Genomic DNA, 23,975 nt, shown 5'->3' with positions numbered 1-23,975 from the left:
TTTCCCCCCACTTTGTTTGCCAAATCAATTTACCTCAACATCGCCTGGCACTGAGAAGCAACAAAAGAGAGGCAAAGGGGAGATCTGCTCTGAAGGCTACTGTAGAGGAAGGAGATGAAAAAAAAAGAGAGAGAGAGCTGTTCAAATGAGCTTTCTCTGGACCAAGAAGAGTGTAGCGCAGATGTCTGAGGGTAAGCAAGAAGATGATTTGTCATTTGGGGCTGTGCCTCACTGAAAAGCTGTTTGTACTGGAAATTTAAGGCAGTAGAGATTCTGATGCGCACATCAGTCGCGAATGGACATTATTGCAGTCAATGTGAACGTGAAAGCAGTTTTCAGTACAAATAGAAACAGTAATCTTGTAAATGAAGGAAAGCATGTCTTTGCATTCACTCCATGTGGAATTTTTACTTCTATCTTACCTGAAAAAAAAAATGGTAATTTAAACAGTAACTTTTCTTAACATTCTCATGTAATTTATTTCATGGCGCTGCCGTATTTCAGTCTGATTATTTAGCTCATATTTCCCATAATGTCCATAATGTTTCTTTCTTTTCATTCTACTTCATTTTACATCATTGACTGTCCTGATTCATGGGTCAGAATTCTGGCAGAAAATATTGTGACCAGAAATTTAAGGCTAAATACAGGCACAAATTGAAAAGAAATATATATTATATACATTGCGTCTATCTGATCCAGCGTATTCACAGGCCATTGCTTTTAATTACTTTGGGCTCATTCACTACCTCACAGCTCTGAAATAAACATCTAGAAAGCCACTTAAAAATGAACCATACAATCACGCTTAATCAGTAATAAAATCGCTTTGATTTTATACACTAAACGAATTTCAGGAGAAATGCAGATCCAATCAAACACTTAGTATATTGTGTAGAAATATGTGAAATTAGTTTCACTGTCTTTTAAACAATGTTATCATTTTTAGCAGTAATTACATGAGACTGCATGGAGATGTACGGACAAACTGATTGACTGATTGATTGATTTTAAAACAGGCCTTGTCACAGTGGATATGGCTGTTCTGACACACAGGTTATATTAATTGATTGCTTGCATACGGCAAGAATCGTAATCAATCTTTCTGTGTCTCTTTTTTCTCTCTCTCTCCTCTCTGCCATGATCCTTTGTTTCTTTTCTATAGTGTATCAGGGTTAGGACCAAGACAAGCTGCTGATGGGAAGCTCCACATGGGCTGCAAGCCCATTTAGTCTGCCTTCTCTCATTTCTGCCTATTGTCAAATTGAATGTACTTCTCTGAGTTCATAAATTTTCTTTCTTTCTTTTTTTTCGGTTTGTTTTTAAAATGTGCCACTGTTGAGCTGCCTCATGTTAATGGTGCTAAGAAAGCTGACAATTGTTTTCTTTTCTTTACCGTTCAGTTTCGATTTCTTTATTTTCATTTTTCGGTATGTTTCATTTCACCAGTGTTAATGAAAAAAAAAAAGAAATGCAAAATAGATTAGGTTCCTAACCCTCTTTATGAATGTATATTATAATGTTATGTTTGATGTATTCACTTCATGATTCTTTGACACTGATTGGAATTACTTTTGCTCTTTTCATTAAAAGATTACCGAGCTTTATATATACTGTCTAGAGTTGTTACCAGAAGGAATCTTAATGAACTCTTGACACTACAAAATCTTGTATATTTTTTGTGTGCCAATTTGTAACATATTTTGTAAGTGTATATTTTTCTTAGAAAGTGCTGTGAAGTATTCGTGTGTGTGAGTAACCTTTTATGCGCCTCTATGGGCAGTGGAAAGGATATACAATGACAAGTTTCTGGTTTTAAAAACCAAAATATGAAAGTATCAACAGAAAACTAGAAATATTTACATTTTGTTGGGAGTTTTGTAATAAGACCATGATCTTGTTGTGAGAGTGTTGTGTTACTGTGCAAAACACAAATAAGCAAAGAAAAAAAATGAAAACTTGGAAAAAAATATAATTTGTGAACAATTTGCTGTTTTATAGATTTTCATGTAAATTATTTGAGTATTATTTTGTTTTTTTGTTTTGTTGTAACTGTTGCAAAGGTTTTAAATATTTGTGATCAAGCCTGTATGGTGATAATGTAATATTGGTAACTTGCTGAGTTTTGTAATAATGTTTATGGAGTAAATATACAAATTAAAATAAGATTTTGAATGCTGCTTTCTGAAGAGAGTTGGGTTGTGTTTTTTACCACCCACTTATTGCTTTTAAAAATGAGCTACATTATATTGGAGTAAATTTGCAATTCTCTGTTAGCTTCTCTAGCTTATCTGCTAGGTTTTACTAGCTTCGCTAGCTACTCTTCACTCCAGTAGGTTATTTAAATCTTATTTTAATTGAAATTAAGATTTTGAATGCTGCTTTCTAAAGACAGTTGGGTTGTGTGTGTGTGTTTTTACCACCCACCCATCGCTTTAACCAGGAACTACATCACATTAGAGTAATAAAGTAGTAGTTGTACAAATCTCGATTCTGCTGTTAGCTTCTAACAGCATCTTTAGATTATCTTCACTCTACTAGCTTTTAATTTAATTTAAATAAAATTTAAATGTATAACTTAAAACGGTATTTTTTTGAGAGTTGGGCTGTCTTTTGTTTTGTTTGTTTTTTTACTACTCACCCATTGCTTTCAAAAGGAACTACATCACATTGGAGTAAATTTACAAATCTCTAATAGCTTCTCTCCTGGCTTTTCTAGCTTAGCTTCACTCTAGTAGCTTATTTAAAGCTGATTTGAATATAGTACCCATCCATTGCTTTAACCAGGAACTACTATCACGCTGGAGTACATTTACAAATATTCACTCTACCAGCATATCTGCAAAGAGCTTCACTCCATTCAAAACACAATTAGTAAAGGTTATGATGTGGAGTATTGTGGAAAATAAAACTAATATTGCAGACACTACATGAAGATGTCAAGAGTAAAGGCCACGTAGCATTTCTTCAAAGTAAATATTCCACCTTTCCCTGTGATACTACTAAAATAACAGTGATGTGGATAAATCTGATCAATTCCATTCAGTTTGTCCGTGCCACAAAACGTGTAAATGTAAAAACAACCTTAATAATTCCAATTAGTCTTTCCCTGGTTGTTATATTGGACGATTCTTAGACGAAAGTCGTTTTAATTTCTGCACAAGTCTGGCTTTGGCTCATGTTATTTTAATGTCATATCTAATTAGCACTCAGGGTCAGGCATTGCTAGAGTGACTGCTCATCCATAACTCTGAGCTGGGCTGCTGTGGTCCACACTGCAACTCATTCTGGCATGCTTAATTGGAGCTGGAGATACAGTCTGAGACCATAAACAGATCCTGTGATGTATGCCTCCAAAATTGTCAGCTGGTATTAGCATTGTTTTTGTTCTTTAGTCACCCGTAGCAGATAAGGGAGCGAGCAAATTATAAGATGGAATGTCTAATGCAATGGATCAGGTACACCTGTGGTTATTAAATGAGATGCTTGTTGTTTTGTCAGTATGTGCTTATGCTGCATAGACAGCCATAAGCCAGCTTTGTCATTAGGACAACTGTTTTTATCTTTAAAAAAAGAAAATTATAGAGCTATAAAGCAACATTTTAAAGGGATTGACATGTTTTCATAGTTCAGGTTTATTGAGTGTAATCATGGGAACCAAAAAAAACAAAATAATTACGCAACACATTGTTATACATTTTGGCAGATTTGCTGTAAAACAAAGGGAGTTCTTTTAGTAGAAAGCTTTACGGGCTAATCTGATGTGCGGAGTTCATTAAAAATGACACAGTACTTCTGCTGGGTAATCCATTCTCTGTGTTAGAACAATGAAGCTGAAGCCATTTCAGAGGCTTTCAATAGCTGCCCAGTGGGTTTTCTTGATGGTATTTCCAGGTAATTTTCACAAATTTGTGTCTTGTTAGTTTGTGAGCAATTTTTCCCCACACTGGTTTACAAATTACCTGTAAGCACTACTACCAAACAATCATCACTGGGTTTCTTCTGGTATGCTGTAGCAATAATGCTCCCTCCTGGCCTTAAAAATATATACAGGGACTGATATAAGTCTCTGGTGTTTCTTCCTCACTTCCTCACTTGGGTTGTTTCAGGACTTTAAATGCTTTGACTGTCTTTTAGACCCATTTTTTGTTTGTAGTTGGAAGCCATTTGAAGTGGTTCTACAAAAGCTTTATTTCATTTATTACAAAACACATCTTCAAAGACACAACAAATGAAGACATGGCTATTACTTAAAGCAAAGAATCAAACTATAGACACTGTAGTTTTGTGGTGTCTTAAATGGTAGGCCACATCAACGTAATGGCATAATGAAGTCACCCTACAAGATAATAACTAACTGGCAAAAGGTAGGTAGAGCAAATCTTTCAGCTGATGAGACTATGAGATGAAAAATACTTTATTTATCCCAAAAGACTTTATGCATTTATGTCTTTGGTTACAGCAGTTGAAATTTTGAACTATAAACTTGCATCATTCAGTCCCCACATTATTATTATATTAAATGCATTCTATCTTGTTTTTATGTACAACATTCACAGGGCGTATAATTGTAAAAGATGTAAACAATACGAACTATACTGTATGAAACTAATGTTTCGTAAATTCTCAAATAAGATATTTCTTTTGTCCGCCAAACAGCTAAATCTCATTTGAGAATTTATGCAAAAACACTGAGATTTTTTTCTTCATTGTTTTAATGTATTAATTTCTAACTTTCCTAAAAAACAGTTGTATTATGCTGGCCATTTAAAAATTCAAAACTCTACCTAGTATTTTGCATTAGCCACCGCACAGCGACGCTACAGCTCGCCAGCGGAGCCCCCTTGTCAACAAACATCCTTGTTCGTCTTTTTTTTTTATCCAAAAATATTTATCGCCCTGATTTTAGTCTCTCAGGAACGCTGCGCCTGTCTCACCCGACCTCCATCGCTACGCCTAAACGCGAGACATTTGCCAGTGCCTGTAAGGAATTACTCGGGGTAAAACCCAAATGTTTCGTCCGTTTCCGGAAAATCATTTTAGGCTTCCTACAAGAAAGAAAATGGAATCTGGCAGTCGCACTTAGCTAAACAGTGTATCGTTTCTGGGCGAATATTAAAAGGGCAGCTGGGTTGTACGATAACGCTGCCGTTAACATCGCCAAGCAGGTAATTATTAGTGGTTTGGTGACAGATGGTGTATCCGTTCTAATTAACTTTACTCTCTTTAGCTAGCTAATTTTAGCTGGATCGCTTTGGTTAGGTTATGGCTATTAACGTCACTGGTTGACGTTGTTAGCTTGCGGTGATACTAATGGTAGTTCAATGCATTTTTAATGAAACCGTGATGTTTATAGTCAATGTCCAGTAACGGTAAACAAGAATAATATCAAGTTCAAAAGACGATTCCAGCTTCAGCTTTGTTTTGCCTCATATATTCACATGGGGCTGATGTAAAAGCGAGCACTAGCACAAAGTTAAAAGCTAATGTTGAGTAAGACGTTCGTAACGCTTCTAACTCGGCTAGTTGACGTGGAAGCTAACTAGTGTTAGCGCAGCATAACCGGGATTGCTTTGTCATTGAATGATCTTGTTTGGATGATGTTGCAGTCACTACACAGTGAGTTTCTTGTTGTTTGATTTACAGGTCATTAGACACACGATGGGACCTCTTTTATGGCTGAAAATGATGGAAGTAGCCGGCGTTAGCACCTATGTAGCATGCTAATTGGTCGCTAGCCAGCGTAAGCTAAGCTAGATGATGCCATTTTGTTTTTATCTCGACTTTGACTTTGAGCAACATATGGCTTCATCGTACGACTTACAGCCACATAGATCATTATATTATTTGAGTTATTTATACGACTTCAAAATACATGTGACATTTTCGAGGAAATCGTATTTTGCGTTTCGATATGGGCTCAACTTACAAGTGTGGCTCAATGTTATGCTTTGAAGACGTTACCGGTGCTAACATTTGCTAATGTGTCGTTATTCTTATTTGATGCTGCGTGGTGCCTGGTTATGCCTAATTTTGATGCCCAGTTGCCTCTCTTCTTAACTGTCATCACTACAATAACTGCTATACTTTGTGAAAATACTTGATGTATCAAATAATACATTTCATGAGTGGTTGGTAATGAATCCCAGTTGCAGGAGGGCATGCTCATGTCTTTTAGATCAGCACCTAATCCTTTGTTTACTTTTTTCTGAAGCAACTGGATCTTGCTGAATATTGGATCATCTCTAGTCCGCCCTCCCTTCTGAACCAATGGAGGGGTCTGACAGCGTGGAACAGAATGGCAGTGAACTGCCAGAGTCACAGCGCAGGAGGCAGCTGGACCGCCTGGACAGGGAGGAGGCCTTTTACCAGTTCGTCAACAATCTCAGTGATGAAGACTACCGTCTCATGAGAGACAACAACCTTTTGGGCACTCCAGGTAGTAAATCTTTAACCTGTCTATTCTTTAGTCTTGTTAAAACCTCCCAATTAAAGTATTAATGATTTACACAAGTAAAGAGTACTTTTTCTTTTCTGCGCTCCCTTTCTATGTTCTCTGCTGAACTCGCACCTCTCTTTAAAAGTTTTCAGCTGTTTAACTGAGAGGAAGGTAGGAATATGCTATTGATATGAAGAAAGTTAAATAATTTCACACACAAGGCACCTTGATTGAGCAGTAAGCATTGAAGATCACACTCACAGTGCAGTATTTTTCACATACAGGCTTTCTTTTTGTTTTTTGTTTTCAAACCCAGATTTCTTGGTGGATAAATCTCTTGGCCGTTTGTGGAAAGTAGAGTTAGTTTATCTTTGAACAATCTTTTGTAGTAATTGTAGTTGGAATGTGTTTTGTTTTGGGGGGTTTTTTTTGGGGTTTTTTTAATAGTAGCTTTACCTCTAATGCTATTTTTTTTTTTTTTTTTTTTTTAGTCGCGTTATTCAGCTTCTGCTCAAACTGCACGATTGACTCGCAGGGGTTAGAAGTTCGTAGGTCACGATGCAGGGGCTCACACTATACGGCCCGATGCTCTGATGCGACCTGAGTGCTCAAACTGTGCGTTCATAAAAACGAAGGTTATAACAGAAATTCTGTCGCTCGCTCTCCCTCTCTCTTTCACTCACACAGACACGCACACCACCACCATCAACTTTGCTAAATTGCTAATGAAAAACACTGATCAGGCAGCTGTGATTGAGCAGCAATGTAGATCCAACTATTTTCACGGCTGTGGTTGTGATAATTTTGTGAGGCCACATCGAAAAGGCTCGGATGAGCTTGCCATAGTTCTACAAGTTGTGTCTCCATCGCTTGTGTCCAGATCACACGCTGCACTGCCGTGCTGCGCAGTCTTTTTCGCTGACATTTGTGTTTGCGCGTGTGCAGTGTGAGAAGCTGCTTTGACACCCTCACGACGGTCGCGAGGATTTCAAACCTGTTTGAAATCCTCACGACCAAGCGATTAATGATCAGGAGCTGGTCGTGAGGGGTTAATTGCTTCTCGTTACCCCACGTATACTACACGATGCACGACGCACGATGAAGGCCAAAATCGGGCCGATCGCCAAAACGGTCGCACGACTCAAAAATCGGCCAAAAATCGCACAGTGTAAGCCCAGCATTAGTTAACTAAAACACGAACTGTCAACAGGCATTTCTTATAAAACGCTATTCATCAACCACACAGTTTAAAGTGTACAACTTTCTAGTTATATTTTATTGCCTTTACCAAACTATGTGAAATAGTCTGATGCCCCAAATTATGGTTTGAAAATAAAATCTGATGTAATGGAATTTCCTGCACTAAACTATATGCTGATGTCAATATGGTTTTCCGCATCATACATATCATATGTAGTTTCTATTTTCAGTTGTCCTGTCACTGAGTAATTTTCTCCTACTTTGTCATGAGAGAAAAAGATGGTCCTTTTCGAAAGCCCCTCTTTTGGTTCATCTTATTTTAGCTGTCTTCTGCCAGTTTTATTGATATAAAAATTTATGACCTGTTGGTCTAATCTCTGTCCTCCCATCTTTACATAGCTCCTGCTTGTCAGTAGAAGTTAAAGTAAATGTTAAGCTTAAGTACCTATGGCTAGTTTTGGATTTGCCGCTATCCTTGAAATTTCACCTCCTATGGACTATTGAAGACATCCAATCCATTTCTGTCCCAGGAGAGTGGGAAAGTAAGTTTGGAGCGTGTAGTGGAGCACCCTACAAGGAGAGGGCTATGACTGGAGAGTGTCGTGCCCTGGTAAGTCTAGAGGTTGACCCTGTGCACGAGAAAATGCTAACTTCCTGGTTTGAGACCGGATGTGGGGTTGTACATTTCCGGTTGCTTTACTTTGCGGTCAATCGCTACTGCGAAAATATTCTCCAAAATCATGTCCAAAACTCAAAAACGGAAAGATCGCGTTAAATTACAAAGAGCAGAAGGTGGGAACACTCACCACTGTTGTGTCATAAAAAATCTAATGATCAACTTTGACGTGTAAGGAGTTTCGATGATCAGTTGTTTACACCACTCAACACAAGCAGAACTGCATTACAAAATCAGAAGACACATCGTCCACATTCAGAAGCACATCTCTGTATAGTGACTGGTCTTATGATTTAAACAGGCAAATATTCAGCATTCAAACTACTGGTGAAGAATAGTCAAACCAGATGTTTCCCCGTTATGTTGATATCAGCTAGTCAAGTACACACCTAGACAGCATGTTAACAAACTGAAAAAAAGCCACACAAAAAATGAATGATTGCTGGTAAGGGTTTCTATACATTAGTATTTACGAAGGGTATGTTGTAACTTACCTTCAAAATTACAGTGCTCCCTCGATGTAACGCGGTTCACCTTTCACCTTGCTGTTTCGTGGATTTTTTAGTGCAAGTTTGCAGTCATGGCGTGGGTTCCCTCTGGTACTCCGGCTTCCTCCCACCGTCCAAAGACATGCAGCTTGTGGGGATAGGTTAATTGGATAATCCAAATTGCCACTAGGTGTGAATGTGCGAGTGAATGAGAGTGCGAATGGTTGTCTGTCCCTGTGTGTTGGCCCTGCGACAGACTGGCGACCTGTCCAGGGTGTATCCCGCCTCTCACCCTATGACAGGTGGGATAGGCTCCAGCCCCCCGCGACCCTGAAAAGGATAAGCGGAAGCGAATGGATGGATGGAAGTTTGCATGCTTATTTTTTTACGTCGCATTGCGTCCTGCGTCCTGATCGCTGCAGACGATCTCCTCCGTGACGTCTCTCCTGTACAGTACAGAATCGCTGCATCGATCGCTAGCAGTGTGACTCTGAAGTGCAGTACTGGATGTCCACGAAACGTTTTGCACCGTCAAAAAATAAAACTTGCTGCTTGATTTCACCCATCGCTGGTTATTTTTAGAACATAACACCCGCGATAAACGAGGGACAGCTGAGAAATATAACATTTGAATCCCTTTTCTCTTTTGCTCTGAGGCGCAGGGAAAAAATACCGACAAGTCGATGAACATCATTTACAGATATATTGGGTAAATGCCCAAGACATCTATAGAAATGTGAGTCTCTTCTTTGGTCAGCCCCTGGGGCTGGTCTTCATCATCATCATTTAGTAGGAAGAAGTGAGCAAGTCGCAGGAAGGGCAGGGAGCTGGGCTCCTCCAGGCCGATAGGTGGTCTTGGTCGAGCCCTGCCACCAGTGGGAGGCGGACCAGTGGCAAGGCCTTCATCCATATCAGTTTCAACCGTCCTTCCTCTGCCTCCAGCAACAACCGGAAGGATGGTTGCTGCTGGCCGCTTGATTTGTTCATTTGCTTAACTTGTTTTGGCCGGTAAACAAGGTGCGAATAGGACACCGGAAACAAAGCTCCCCACAGGAGTTTCCGCACCGGAAGTAGCATATGCTAACGTGCACATAGTCAATTGTCCTGTTGCTGTGATCAAAGGAAAAATGAACAATCAAAATATATGTACTGATTATTATTAATAATATATTTTTAATGTATTTATTTTAGGTTGCTAGCTGAAAGATATGTAGTTCTATGTAGCTTGTTCTTCTGTCAGCTTCCCCTCTTTCCTTGCATTAAATCCAATATTTGTTTTTATTGTAGGGAGTTAAGTTGGCACTTTCTACCAGCTGCTTGAGAAGAGGAAGCGAACTTAACCCTTAAAGAGTAGATGGACTGCTGATGATTTATTTATTTTTTCTTTGTTAATAACAGAATGTTATTTTGTGATGTTTCTTCCAGGCGAGGTAACACAAGATGAGTTATTCAATAGACTACAGCAAATCAAAGATGGTCCTGAGCAACAGAATAACACCGCTGGTACTGAAAGTGTAGAAGATCCAGTTGGTACGTTTGATATTTCTCTATATATTGTTTTGTTTTTTCCTCATTCTTTGACTGCTTTTATGTCAGAATATGATTTCTCACTTGCTAATTCTGCTCATTTTCAGAACAACCGGAAAGCTCAGAGGATCCTGCCAGTGGTGATAGTCTGCTTGACTGGCTGAACACTGTGAGGCGCACAGGCAACACAACTAGAACCGGTCATCGTGGGAATCAGTCATGGCGGGCTGTGAGCCAGACCAACCCGAACAGTGGCGATTTTCGCTTCAGTCTAGAAATCAGTGTGAACCGCAATCTGGCTGAGCAACAGGCAGCTATTGAGGGAGAGCAGGAATCATCAGAGCAACCTCCAGAAGAATCATCAGAGCAACCTCCAGAAGAATCATCAGAGCAACCTCCAGAAGAATCGCAATCGCCAGAAGAATCGTCAGAGCAATCGCCAGAAGATAGGTCAGAGCAACCTCCAGAAGAATTGCCAGAACAGTCTCCAGAACAAGCTCCAGAGGGTCAAGAAATAGTGGCAAATGCTGAACCACCAGTTCCCATGGAGACAGAAGTGGTAGAAGAACCAGTTGTAGATGAGTTGGCGGTCATAGTGGAACCAGAGCCTGAACTAGAAGAGGTTGTTTCACAAGAGCTTGTAAGTGAATCTCCCACCTCACCTTCTCCCCTGCCAGTGCAGCCACCACTCTGTCCTTCTCCACGCAGAGGGCAAAGGAGACCCCGCAGCCGAAGTCCAGAACCACGCAGGACTCGGGCCCGTTTAGCCAGGAGCCGCTCCCCTCTCAACTTGGATCAACTTGATGGACTTCCTAATCCACGGCATTCTTACATCTCTCAAAGTGCCAGTTCTTCCAGCAGTGCTCCCCCTGTACCTCAAGTGGAGGGTAGCTCACGGACTCGACAGCATGTTCTTTCAAGACCAAGCCACACTGATGGAGATGCTCAGCAGTCTAGGGCAGTTGCAGAATCCATTCCAGAGGCCCACAATGTTGCCTCTCAGGAGGTAGAAGCCTCTGGGGGCGAAGGGGGCGCAGCAGGGCGTCGCCCCCCTACTATTATGCTTGACCTTCAGGTGCGCCGTGTGCGTCCAGGTGAATATCGGCAAAGAGACAGCATTGCCAGTCGTACTCGCTCGCGCTCCCAGAACTCAAACAACACATTTATGTATGAGAGTGAACGTGGTGGATTTCGTAGGACTTTCTCGCGCTCTGAGCGTGCTGGTGTGAGGACCTACGTCAGCACTATTCGCATCCCCATCCGAAGAATCTCCGATGCAGGTTTGGGAGAGGCAACTTCAATGGCTCTCCAGTCTATGATACGGCAGATCATGACTGGGTTTGGTGAGCTTGGCTACCTCATGGACTCTGACTCTGACTCTTCAGATTCAAACCGTGGAGCCAGTGCTCCTGCAGAAATAGAAGCCCTCCATAATCCAGATGCTACACCTGCCGATGCTCCTGCTGCTGATGTTGACGAGCAACCGGTTGCTGCTGGAGGCAGAGGAAGGACGGTTGAAACTGATATGGATGAAGGCCTTGCCACTGGTCCGCCTCCCACTGGTGGCAGGGCTCGACCAAGACCACCTATCGGCCTGGAGGAGCCCAGCTCCCTGCCCTTCCTGCGACTTGCTCACTTCTTCCTACTAAATGATGATGATGAAGACCAGCCCCAGGGGCTGACCAAAGAACAGATTGACAACCTCTCCATGCGCAACTTTGGAGAGAGTGATGCCTTGAAGACTTGCAGTGTGTGCATAACAGAGTATGCAGAAGGGAACAAGCTACGTAAGCTTCCCTGCTCTCACGAGTACCATGTGCACTGCATAGACCGCTGGCTCTCCGAAAACTCCACATGCCCCATTTGCCGCAGGGCTGTCCTAGTGTCAGCCAACAGAGAGAGTGTGGTGTAACGCTTTGACAGACTGAAGGCCTTTTGTCTCAGCCGAAGTAATCCAATATCTCCCAAGTCTGTAAGAGGCTGTGAGAAAACGTGTTTCTGCTGTTGAAATGTATTTCCTTCATACTATTTGTGAGTTTGATCGTATTGCAGACAACAGGTTTTATTTGGGGTGCTCCTTACAGTGACGATGGAGAATATTTAGTTTTTAGTTAGACATTTATTATTATTGCAGTCCAAAGTGGGGCACAAGCGATGCATGCTGTCTATCAACCCGTAGTGGCTGTGCAGTGTTGCGTTGCATCAAGCCATGCGCACAAGTAGACTGATATCTCATAAAAATAAATCCTCTGATTATAAATGCTGCACACTTGCAGGTAGTTCAGGCACTTCAAATCTGTTCTCTCAACTCCCGAATGGCCCCTTGTATAACATTAGCTGGGTATAGGTACAGTTGCTAGTTACACCAGTTCAAAGTATTAGCTGTAAATAAGCTTGTAAAATAATTTTGAATCATACATTGTATCACTGAATTGGTTTCGGATTGTAAATGAACTCATTTGAAGATCTGGGTCATGATGGTCTGCAATTACTCTCTGAATTTGATTTTAAATGTTTAGGTGCTAACAATGTATACAGCAGAATTATTTACAGATTGTGATGTCCAAAGGATGGAGGACAAAGTGTTTTGCAATTTACAGTGTGACTTGTGCTCTCCATTCTTGTTCACCCTAAATAAAACACTTTTTTTTTTCTTCTTTGTTTGGTTTTGAGCGGGATATACCATAAACTCGCAGAGGGAAAAAAACCCCAGAATGTTGAACTTTTTAGGTTTTTGTTTTTTTGTTTGTTTGTTTTTTTGTTTGTTTGTTTTTTTTTTCTCCAAAAGTTAAAGTCTGTTTTGGATTAATATTGTATTGTTACTTTCTTGATTATTGTAATGCCAGATGTAATCGTATGAGAAAATGAAAGCTTTTTCATTATGGGTAATGGAGGCTTTGTCAGTATCAAGTTGTGAGTTCCCCACCTCTAAAATATTAGCAGGCATGACACAGATGCAAAAGGACATTTACTTTTAATACTAAATGATGTCACAGTTGTGATCCTTTTGTGTGTTATTGTTCTTCTCGATTCTTTTTTTTTCTACTAACAATTGGATTAATTAAATATGAAATAAATTGTGGTCTTGGCAGAGTGAAATAATCACAGATTGAATAAAATGGCAATCCAGACTTGCTTCCTCAGCTCAAGCCACAACAGATCTCTTTACCTGTCAGTCCACCTTCATGTTTAAGTTGCAGCTTAAGTTATTACCCCAAAGGTTTGATATATACCAAGTCTGGGGTGGGAAAGTCTCCATTATTGTTCATTGGGTTTTGCTTCATAGGAAAGTCAAGTTTCTTGACCACTGTGCCCTCCTGCCTCACGAGCAAATGCTCCATATCTGTGTGCAATACATGCAATTGTAAAAGTAAGGAAATGAAGACTTATTACCCATTATGTGTTGAATTTATTTTATTTAGAAGTTCTGTAGGTTTTAATAGCACTGTTGATGAACAGGGACACTGGCTAAAGGAGAAAAAAAAAAGCAACACTTAAAGCCATCCTGTCACATTTCTTATTTTATTGTTTGATGTCTTAGCCACAACTATTACTTCCCTGTGTGGAGCATAAAGGTTTGAATGCAAGATGATGTTGAATACCATTAACATGTAAACAATGTATGTTCCCTCATAGGCCATGCTTTAGTTTTGGCCTTGTTCTGTGATCCATCCAGTGCAGTATGTTAACTGGGTGTTAAATGAAAACTAACCGCTGAATTAAACAAGTTGTTATGCTATGAAATGCTTTGCCAGTATGCATTCTCTACACTTACTGGGCTGTCTGATCAAATGAACACGTCCACAGCTGTAGTCACTGGCCACTTCACTAGTTACACCTTGATGGACCCCCACCCCAATTTGACTCCAGAACTGCCTTACATCTTCATGGCACAGATTCAATAAGGTGCTAGAAACATCTCTCAAGAGATTTTGGCATCGTCATTGACATGACAGTGAGACTCAGCTGCTGCACATCCATGATGCAAATCTCCCATTCCACCTCATCCAAAAAAATGCTCGGTTGGATTATGATCTAGTGACTGCGGATGCCATCTGAGTAAAGCGAACAGTTTATGATGATCTGAGCTTTGTGACACGGTACTTACCCTGTTGGAAGCAGTCCTCTGAAGATTGGTACATCATGGTCATAAAGGGACGGACACGGTCAAGTGAAACAACGTTCAGTTGGCACTTAGGCGTTCTAAGTGTGTTAAGAAAATATTGCCCACACTATTACAGCACCAGCAGCAGCCTGAACTGTTGATGTGAGGCAGTTAAACTGTTGATTCATGCTTTGATGGCATTTATGCCATATTCTCATCCTACTATTTGACTATCGTAGGAGAAATCGAGACTTATCAGACCAGGCAACATTTTTGAAATCTATTGTCCAATTTTGGTGAGGTTGTGTGACTTATAGCCTCAGTTTCCTCATCCTCTTCCTATTGGCTTTATCAGTCTAAAGCAGCCTAGCCATTCTCCTCTGACCTCTGACATTAACTATGTATTTTTCACCCAGAAAACTGTGACTCACTGGACATTTTCTCTTTTTCAGACCATTATCAGAAACACTCAGATCAGCCCATCTGGTACAAAGAGCAATGCAACTTTCCAAGTCACTTATACACCTTTCTTCCTGATTATGATGCTTGGCTTGAACTTCAGCATGTGATCTTGACCATATCCATACGCCTAACTGCACTGCAAAGCTGCCATGTGATTGCCTGATTAGATATTTGCATTAACAAGCACTTGAACAGGTGTACATAATGAAATGGCCAGAAAGTGCACTTTATTTGTACTTTGCCAGTCATTTATTAACGGGCCTCTGAGCAGATCCTTAAACTACCCTGTGATCAGAACAAGTAGATGGATCATGAGCCTGCCTGTCAGCAGGCTCTATATCACAAACCAAAAAACTGACCCCTTTGTTTGAAATTCAATACTGCATATGTTACAAAGGTGGAATAGTGTGAGCATTGTAATGTGTGCATTAAATGATGGGCTTAGTGTACTTAGTAGTTTACCCTGAGCACTGTCCTTATTTAAATAGAGGAAAGCAGTACATCAATATGACCTCAATAACAAAACTCAGACTATTATTTACATTAAACGCATGATTACACTTTACGGCAGGGCAGCCGTACCTGCACAGGTGTACCTGTCAAACGATTAGTGTTGTTATTACCCCTCAGAATCCCAGCCGACAGACAAAAAACAATGGTCCTTGTTTATGCCCATGCACTCTGTATAAACTGCATGTTTCGACAAGCATATAAACGTACGGCCATTGTGCTGTGGTAAATGTTTCACAGGACACGAGTGGAAAAAACGAGGAAGTAGCCTACCGCTGTCACATTACGGCAGGATGGCGCTCCGGGCAGCTGGAGGTCGTTTATGGCAGTTTCAGAAGAGCTGTCTGAAGGTAAAATGCGTTATTATCTGGCTAAAGGGCTAACAGTGCTCACCTATCACCACTATTGTCCCGTAAACTTTGGCAGGCTGCAGATGTTTAGACGTAAAAACAGTTTAGACTTCCGTTTTTAGGGAAGCGACGGAACCGAATTGTGAAGTTGGTTAATGGTGTAAGTGGCTCGAGTTTATATTGACGAGCTAAGGATATGGGCTAACAAGCTACGAGAGCTAAATCGATATTTTTAAAAACCAGTGCTTCCTTTCACCTCTCACACGTCTACGGGCTGAAGCACATACTCACCACGGAGCGTCGCTGTTCGCACTCAGCTCAACTACAGCCACTTATATTCATGGCGACAAAGTCAACTCCTAAATCAAAGTTTGTTCTCTTTTCTCTTGTAGGTTACCAGCTTTCAAACACTAGGAACTGTCAAATACAAAAGAAGCTGTCCCGTTGAAGTGAGCCATCTGGATCATTTGGTGCTTACAGTGAAAAGTGTGCCAGATACCATCAGTTTTTACAGCTCAGTTCTTGGCATGGAGGTGGTCACTTTTAAGGTATGCACAGTAAAAACCCATTGCTTTTATTATTAATGCTGTTGGGCATGTTTCTATTAAATACGCTTGTTTATTATAATGACAAATAATTGCATTGCAGTAGAAAAAGTGAACTGCCATGGTTTTTAAAAAAAATGTCCACTAGGTGGCATGCTTTGATTGTGAGTCTTGAGCCTGGAGTCTTCTGTACACCCACTCACATCTTATCTGCATTTTCAAGGGAAACCGCAAGGCTCTGAGCTTTGGGCAGCAGAAGTTTAACCTTCACCAGCGGGGGCAGGAGTTTGAACCAAAAGCTAAGCATCCAACCTCCGGCTCTGCAGACTTGTGCCTCATAACCAAAACCCCTCTAGCTGAAGTAGCTGCTCATCTTAAGGTAGTTCACACAATTCCTTAAGTGGTTTTGATTTTACAGGTCACATTATGTAACCATTTTGAGGAAAGGAAGTTAGGAAAAAAATCAGGGCTTGTTAAAATGGTCTGTGTCCTTTTCTCCTCTTGCAGGCTTGTGGAGTCAAGATTGAAGAGGGTCCCGTGGAGAGGACGGGGGCTGTGGGGACCATCATCTCACTGTACTTTAGAGATCCTGACCAAAATCTTATTGAAGTGTCAAACTATAACCAGTCAACAGCAAAGGACTCTTCTTGATACTTCTTTGGCCTTGGTTACTGACATGTCAAACAACTCACCAGCCCACCAAACTCATTCTAGTCTGGTATACAACGCAAAATTATTGCTTTTACTATAATTGTATTTAGTTTAAGCTGTTATTTTAGAGTCTGTTATGAGTCATTAGGACAGGGTGTGGGTGTTCAGCTCTGCTTAAGTTTCTGTTTTAGTTGTGTTTGGACAAGGCAGTGCAGGCACAGTTTAGTAGAAAAAGTGAAGAATACTACCAGAGGATGTTTATCCACAAGTTTTAAATGGGCGCTTGTGACGGTTTTTATATAACTCTGTCTGTGACATTGCTTTGCAGAGGAAAATAAAAGGTTATAAAGTGCACCAAAGGCTCTGTTGGATTTCTGCTTTTTTTTTTTTTTTTTTTTTTTTAATAAAATGTTTGGAAACAAGAAAAATATCTGCTCCTTCTGTTACCATTTCTTGTGTTGTTTTTGTCACTATGAGTTCTTAAGCCATTTATTAATGCAGCACTACAGTTGCATTACTCAGCAATGCAGTGTTTAGCTGCACATTAGTTTAAGAGTGAAAAATAAAATCCTGGGATTTAAGTTATTTACATGCAAGAGTAGTACTAAAACCATTTTATAAGTGTGCTGTGGTAGAGGCTGTGAGATCGCAGTAAATCGATAGTTACGGCACACTAACATAAGGCATCTAATCAGATTATTTTGTTGGAGAAAAATTACAAAAAGGTCTGATGTCGACATTATGTAGTCAGTGTTGATTTATCGAAGAACCAAAACACTGAAATGGCCAAAACATTTGAAAAACCCTACCTAAAAAAGCGCTGTATGAACTAAAGTACTGTGGCACTTTCACGTTGCATCTGCAGCTGCTTGGCCACGGAAATCCACGCCATGAAGCTCCCGGAGTGCCGTGTTTGTGCTGATGTTTTGGAGCTCTTCTGGCAGCTTATATTGAATTGCTAAAATTACTGCTGTATATGTGAACTGTATATAACATAATATTGAAGCCCTTTCATGAACAGGTAAGCCCTTTCTCTAGCTTTTCAACCCCACAGTGAGACCATTTTTTGGCTCACATACAGCGGGGAAAATAAGTATTTGACACATCAGCATTTTTATCAGTAAGGGGATTTCCAAGTGGACTATTGACACAACATTTCCACCAGATGTTGCCATCAAGCCAAATATTGAAGTCATACAATCAAATCAGAACATATAAGTATACAAGTTAAACCATAATAAATAAAGTGAAATGACACAGGGAATAAGTATTGAACACACTTTATTCAATACTTTGTAGAAAAGCCTTTGTTGGTGATTACAGCTTCTAGACGCCTCTTGTATGGATAGACCAGTCGTCTGCATTGCTCAGGAGTGATTCTGGCCCATTCTTCCACACAAACGGTCTTTAAATCTTGAAGGTTCCTTGGGCCTCTTTTATGAACTTTAATCTTCAGTTCTCTCCATAGATTTTCTATGGGATTTAGGTCAGGTGATTGACTGGGCCATTCAAGCAACTTGATTTTCTTTCTTTGAAACCACTTCATTGTTTCCTTGGCCTTGTGTTTGGGATCATTGTCTTGCTGAAATGTCCACCCTCTTTTCATTTTTAGCTTCCTGGTAGATGGCAGCAGATTTTTATCCAGAATGTCCCGGTACATCTCTCCATTCATCCTGCCTTCAATAATATGAAGTCTGCCAGTACCCCTTGCTGAAAAGCAGCCCCAAACCATGATGCTTCCACCCCCAAACTTGACTGTTGGTATGGTGTTCTTGGGGTGGTGAGCAGTGCCATTTCTTCTCCAAACATGGTGTGTAGAATGACTGCCAAAAAGTTCAATTTTGCTTTCATCTGACCATACTATAGTCGTCCAATAATCCACAGGCTTCTCCAAATGCTGTTGCGCAAATTTTAACCGAGCCTTGACATGCTTTTTGTTCAGCAATGGAGTCTTGCGTGGTGAGCGTGCATGGATGCCATGGCGGTTCAGTGCATTGCTTATAGTTTTCTTTGAAACAACAGTACCTGCTGATGCAAGGTCTTCCTGAAGTTCTGTCCGAGTGGTTCTTGGCTCTTGGAGAACCCTCCTGATTATTCTTTGGACTCCTCGGACAGGGATCTTGCGTGGAGCACCTGATCGTGGCAGGTTTATGGTGAACTGATGCACTTTCCATTTCCGGATAATGGCCCCCACAGTGCTCACAGGAACATTCAGCATTCTGGAAATGCACCTATAACCATTCCCATCAAAATGCTTTTCAACGATAAGATTACGAAGATCTTGAGAGAGTTCTTTGCTTTTACCCATCATGAAGTCTTTCCTGTGTGCCTTCTGGGTAATGAGGAGCCTTTATAGGCCATCAATTAGGACTAAAGCAGCTGATATCAATTAGTACTGATAGGGGACAGGATTTCTCTATCAATACTGACAGATTTCAGGTGATCTCCTGGCTTTCTATGTCATTTTGCCCCTTGTTATCTCCATGTATTCAATACTTATTCCCTGTGTCATTTCACTTTATTTATTGTGGTTTAACTTGTATACTTATATGTTCTGATTTGTTTGTATGACGTCAATATTTGGCTTGATGGCAACATCTGGTGGAAATGTTGTGTCAATGGTCCACTTGGAAATCCCCTTACTGATAAAAATGCTGATGTGTCAAATACTTATTTTCCCCGCTGTATGTTATATAACAATAAAGAATATGTTATATTCTTTATTGTTGCTTCAGACATACACAATGTCCCATTTAAACATGGCATATGAGCTACAGTTATGGCCAAGAGTTTTGGCAGTGGCACAAAGTACATCATGCACTTTGCCTCTTTAGCTTTTGTTTAGATTATTATTATTTTTTTTTTTTTTACACGTTTCTATGATTTAGTGAAGAACAATCACAAGGACGTTATAAGTTAAAAAAAAAAACTTTATTAACAAATAAATACAAATTCAGTTCTGGTAGTGGTGCCACAGCTATTATCATCTTTTATATTCTCATTTTTTCCCCCATTCAAAGCATTTAAACGTGTGATTTCTTTTCATGTTTGTAACAAGACACTACAGATGACACTACAGTTGCTGCAACCCAAAACTGCACACCAGTAATTCACGCTTAGAGTTCATGGAGTAGTAAATATACAAGGGCTGTGTTACATTTCAGTTTTACAGGGAAGTTTGCCTTTAGTTATAGTAATTCACCTTGTTCCTGAAAATCTTCTTGACTAGTGACGTTTGCTTTTATTGTCTTCCACTGATTTTTAAACCTTTAGCATGAATGCTCATTGTTCTAGTTTTTTTGTTTTGTTGTCAAGGAAAAGGCCCACTGATGACACAGATAACCCACTTGTAAACACCCCCTCTGCTACCTGACAACAGAAGCAGTATCGATGAGCGTGGGGAGGGTTGATGTTGCATCACTGTTATATTGTCTGTTTTGATGTGGGTGTAAAAAGTATAATAGCTAAACCTGTGGTATTCGTGCTTATTGTGTTTGAGTTCTCGGACTTGTTGATCAGTGTGTCCCAATACAAAAGAATTCATGTTGCATCATATTAAGGGTTTTCCTCATCGTAGATGATATTTTTAGCTGTAATCCTTTTCATGATGAAACAGTGTAGTGTATATGGAATTATAATGAATGATGTGTGATACAATGGAGCCTATCCCAGCTGTCATAGTGCGAGAGGTGGGGTACACCCTGGACAGGTTGCCAGTCTGTCGCAGGGCTCCTTCCTTCTATCATTTCCTTATTATTGTTATTGCTCATGTCAGTAATATTGTCTTTATAAGCGCAAGGACCAGGTATGAGGAAAAAAAACTATATTTCCCAGCACTATTTCGTGTTTTATAACATATTTTTATGATATTTATTCCATATGATAACCCCCTCAAACACACAAATTCTCTATTAATATTTGTGTGTAGTTTTTTAACTTTGTCTGTCTTTTATCCACTTCACCAGCTAGACTGGATTGTAGTTATATAAGAATGATGCATCAACAAACTTTTTTTTTTCAGTTGCGAAAGGCCAGCACAGCAGTTAAGAATGTAACAAAGTCTATATCTGTTAATCCAAAAGTCTTTCCTATCTCACTAATAGTTCTTTTTTTTTTTTTTGGCAATTATTTGTTTGCATCAGCACATTTTATGACCTGTACTTCAACCGATAGTGTTAGTTAAAGTACACAAGCATATTTGTTTTTATAATCAAATCAGATACTAAAACATGCATTTGGCTTTTAAATTATCTAATGGGTGCGATTAATTTATTGACAAACCAGTTAGGCTCTACTTTATTGCATTACTAGCTGGCGGACTCTTTAAGCACCTCTGGGATATGTAACACCAGAACATGTCAGACAATGCTTTTTTGCGTTTTTTGTAATTTTATTTAGACGAAAACACACAAACAGAAATACTGAAATTGTCTTCTTTGAATAACAATAGAAACAGATATATAGATTAAAACCAACAAACTTTTACACTGTTTAGCAATCCATTGATCGGAAATGCACAAAGCATTGTTAACTCTTAATACATTGTATATACAGCAGCAATACAGGAAAGCATTCGTTAGATAGAACCCACTTATGTTCCCTTTGTAATGAAACTTATTATCTCAAAATATTGATTTCTTCATGAATCAAGATAATATTAACATACATCTATATTACAAATATTAAAAATAGTGACATGGCTCAAAATGTATTTTGCTATATTTGAGCTCTGCAATATGCAAAATGTAGATTTTTCTTTCATATTTTGATTTAAATATATTTATGTGCAAGAATATTTGTGTTGTTGCTATGCTTCTGTGTTACTATAAAACAAACATATTCAGCAGTTCACAATATCAGCTCCAACGAGTGTTAGCAAACTCTCAACTTTTTTCTTTTTCAGTTGTGAAAGGCCAACACAGCAGTTAGGAATGTAAGTCTTTATCTGCCAATCTCAAAGTCTTTCCCACCTCACTAATAGTTCTTTTTGTTGGCAATTATTTGCTTGCACCAGCACATTTTTGGACACATGTTTAATCCTCACATTAATAGCTACTAAAGGAAAAAAAAATAGAAGAGCATTATCCAGCCTTCATCTTATAAAGCAAAAATGTTAAAAATTCTGTTGCGTACCCACAGTTAAAGAAAAATTTACATAAATAAAACACAGTTGTCTGTTATGAAACTGTTTATCAGCGATATAAGACCCTATTGAACCGAAAAACAGAACAGACATTGTGTTTTAATGTTATTATTATAACTGAAATCAAAATGCTCTTCTTTCTGCTATACAGCAGACCACATCTGCCCATAACACTATTTATTACTTCAGTTCCTTAAATTATTACTTTTGAGCCCTTGATGATAGAGGGACATTTTTTGGAATTATTATAATTTTTAAATGGTTCATCAAATATGTTTCTTAAAGATTGTGTATTAAGGTTCAAAGTTTACATTTATGTCATACCTGGATTGGTTCCTTTCAAATCCATTGCACTGGGGTACAGAGGGAAAACTGTGTCCTTGCCTTTTATGATCAGATAATACACCATCGTTTTTCAGTTTTACACAGTTATATAATTAAATGTTTCCATGTGATATAAGACCCTATTGAACCGACAACCTGTTCAGGTGTAAGTACCCCTTCTTGCTCTATGCAAGGATGCAATCCCCTCACCCCTGTAACCCTGCAATCCCAAACTGAATAGGTGAAAGAACATGGATGAATATGAATATTAATGCATAAGAGGTTGAATACCAGACAAAGGTTTATGAAATAGGGGAAACCACTGAAATTGCACCAAAGGTAATAAGTTGGTACTGTTAGCTAAGTTTAAAGATTAACTTAAAAGTGCCTTTTCTTTTCTTCTTCATTAATCTCAATTTGATTTGTTTTAATTTGTGAATTATTCATTTACGACCCAAACTCAAGTTTATTCCAGTTCATTGTGTGAGACTGAAGTGGACGCGTCATTAAACACATATAAGCTCAAGGAGCAGGAACGAGGAAACCAGCACAGCATTTCCCAGCACCATTTTGCATTTTATCACATCTTTATGTTTGCACTCCAAATAAACACACTTGAAAGACAAAACCAGCTATCAACTTTTTCTTTCACTCTGTAGATGTTCTGATGGTTTCAGTTGAAGTATATGTGCATATTTCTTCTTATAATCAAATAATCAGATACTACAACATGTATTTGAACTATCTAATGGGTGTGATTCATTTATTGACAAACCAGCAAGGCTCTACTTTATTGCATCATTAGCTAGCTGACTCTTTAAGCACCTCTGGGATATGTAACACAGAACATGTCAGACAATGCCTTTTTGCATTTTTTGTAATTTTATTTAGATGAAAACACACAAACAGAAATACTGAATTTGAAGGACAATAGAAACAGATTTAAAGATTTAAAGATTAAAAGCAACAACCTTTTAGGCTGTTTAGGAATCCATTGTTTGGAAAACCACAAAGCATTGTTAACTCTTAATACATTGTATATACAGCAGCAATACAGGAAAGCATTCGTTAGATAGAACCCACTTATGTTCCCTTTGTAATGAAACTTATTATCTCAAAATATTGATTTCTTCATGAATCAAGATTTCATTTTCATTTCATTTCATTTTTATTTATTTCACACTTGGTACTACAATCAAACAAAACAACCACATCTTCTGTCAACAAAACACAACAACCATGTGTGAAAAGGAGCAGGAAGAAGAAAATATTCTTATTAAACCCTGCCCCCTATCTACCATCGAACTTATATCACCGGTGGGCACCAAAAATCAGGAACAAACTAATATTGACATTTCTCTCCGGTCGAATCCCAAACCAACATCACATTCATTCGCATTCTTCATACTGAGTTATCGTTTTAAACATATAACACTTTTTAAAACATTGTAAATTTATACAATTCTTTAAATCATAATGAAGTGAATTCCACAGTCTTATACCCCTAACCGTTGTGCTCATTAATCTTTGTGTAGTCCTGGCTAACTGATGTTTA

General features: G+C 39.2%; 2 protein-coding genes across 2 annotated transcripts; both read left to right on the top strand.

The window, feature by feature from the left end:
- The first annotated feature begins 5,009 nt into the window (after window positions 1-5,009).
- rlim (ring finger protein, LIM domain interacting) lies at window positions 5,010-13,332 on the top strand. Its single transcript, XM_080901147.1, has 4 exons — window positions 5,010-5,168; window positions 6,215-6,439; window positions 10,229-10,333; window positions 10,438-13,332. Exons 2-4 carry the CDS (start codon window positions 6,271-6,273, stop codon window positions 12,240-12,242), a joined length of 2,079 nt encoding a protein of 692 aa, XP_080757273.1. The 5' UTR covers window positions 5,010-5,168; window positions 6,215-6,270; the 3' UTR covers window positions 12,243-13,332.
- Window positions 13,333-15,536: 2,204 nt separating this feature from the next.
- glod5 (glyoxalase domain containing 5) lies at window positions 15,537-17,338 on the top strand. Its single transcript, XM_080901150.1, has 4 exons — window positions 15,537-15,757; window positions 16,150-16,305; window positions 16,526-16,681; window positions 16,810-17,338. Exons 1-4 carry the CDS (start codon window positions 15,701-15,703, stop codon window positions 16,951-16,953), a joined length of 513 nt encoding a protein of 170 aa, XP_080757276.1. The 5' UTR covers window positions 15,537-15,700; the 3' UTR covers window positions 16,954-17,338.
- Window positions 17,339-23,975: the final 6,637 nt, after the last annotated feature.

Source organism: Rhamphochromis sp. 'chilingali' (genome assembly GCF_963969265.1).
Source record: "Rhamphochromis sp. 'chilingali' genome assembly, chromosome: 13".
Taxonomy (NCBI): domain Eukaryota; kingdom Metazoa; phylum Chordata; class Actinopteri; order Cichliformes; family Cichlidae; genus Rhamphochromis; species Rhamphochromis sp. 'chilingali'.
Note: the sequence above shows the minus strand (reverse complement) of the source record. Positions and strands in the feature narration are given on the sequence as shown.

Coding starts and splice junctions, on each gene's coding strand:
- rlim (XM_080901147.1), top strand. CDS start 6,271: ATGGAGGGGTCTGACAGCGTGGAACAGAATGGCAGTGAACTGCCAGAG. Junction 6,440..10,228: donor CAACCTTTTGGGCACTCCAG/GTAGTAAATCTT, acceptor TGTTTCTTCCAG/GCGAGGTAACACAAGATGAG. Junction 10,334..10,437: donor AAGTGTAGAAGATCCAGTTG/GTACGTTTGATA, acceptor GCTCATTTTCAG/AACAACCGGAAAGCTCAGAG.
- glod5 (XM_080901150.1), top strand. CDS start 15,701: ATGGCGCTCCGGGCAGCTGGAGGTCGTTTATGGCAGTTTCAGAAGAGC. Junction 15,758..16,149: donor TTCAGAAGAGCTGTCTGAAG/GTAAAATGCGTT, acceptor TTTCTCTTGTAG/GTTACCAGCTTTCAAACACT. Junction 16,306..16,525: donor TGGAGGTGGTCACTTTTAAG/GTATGCACAGTA, acceptor TGCATTTTCAAG/GGAAACCGCAAGGCTCTGAG.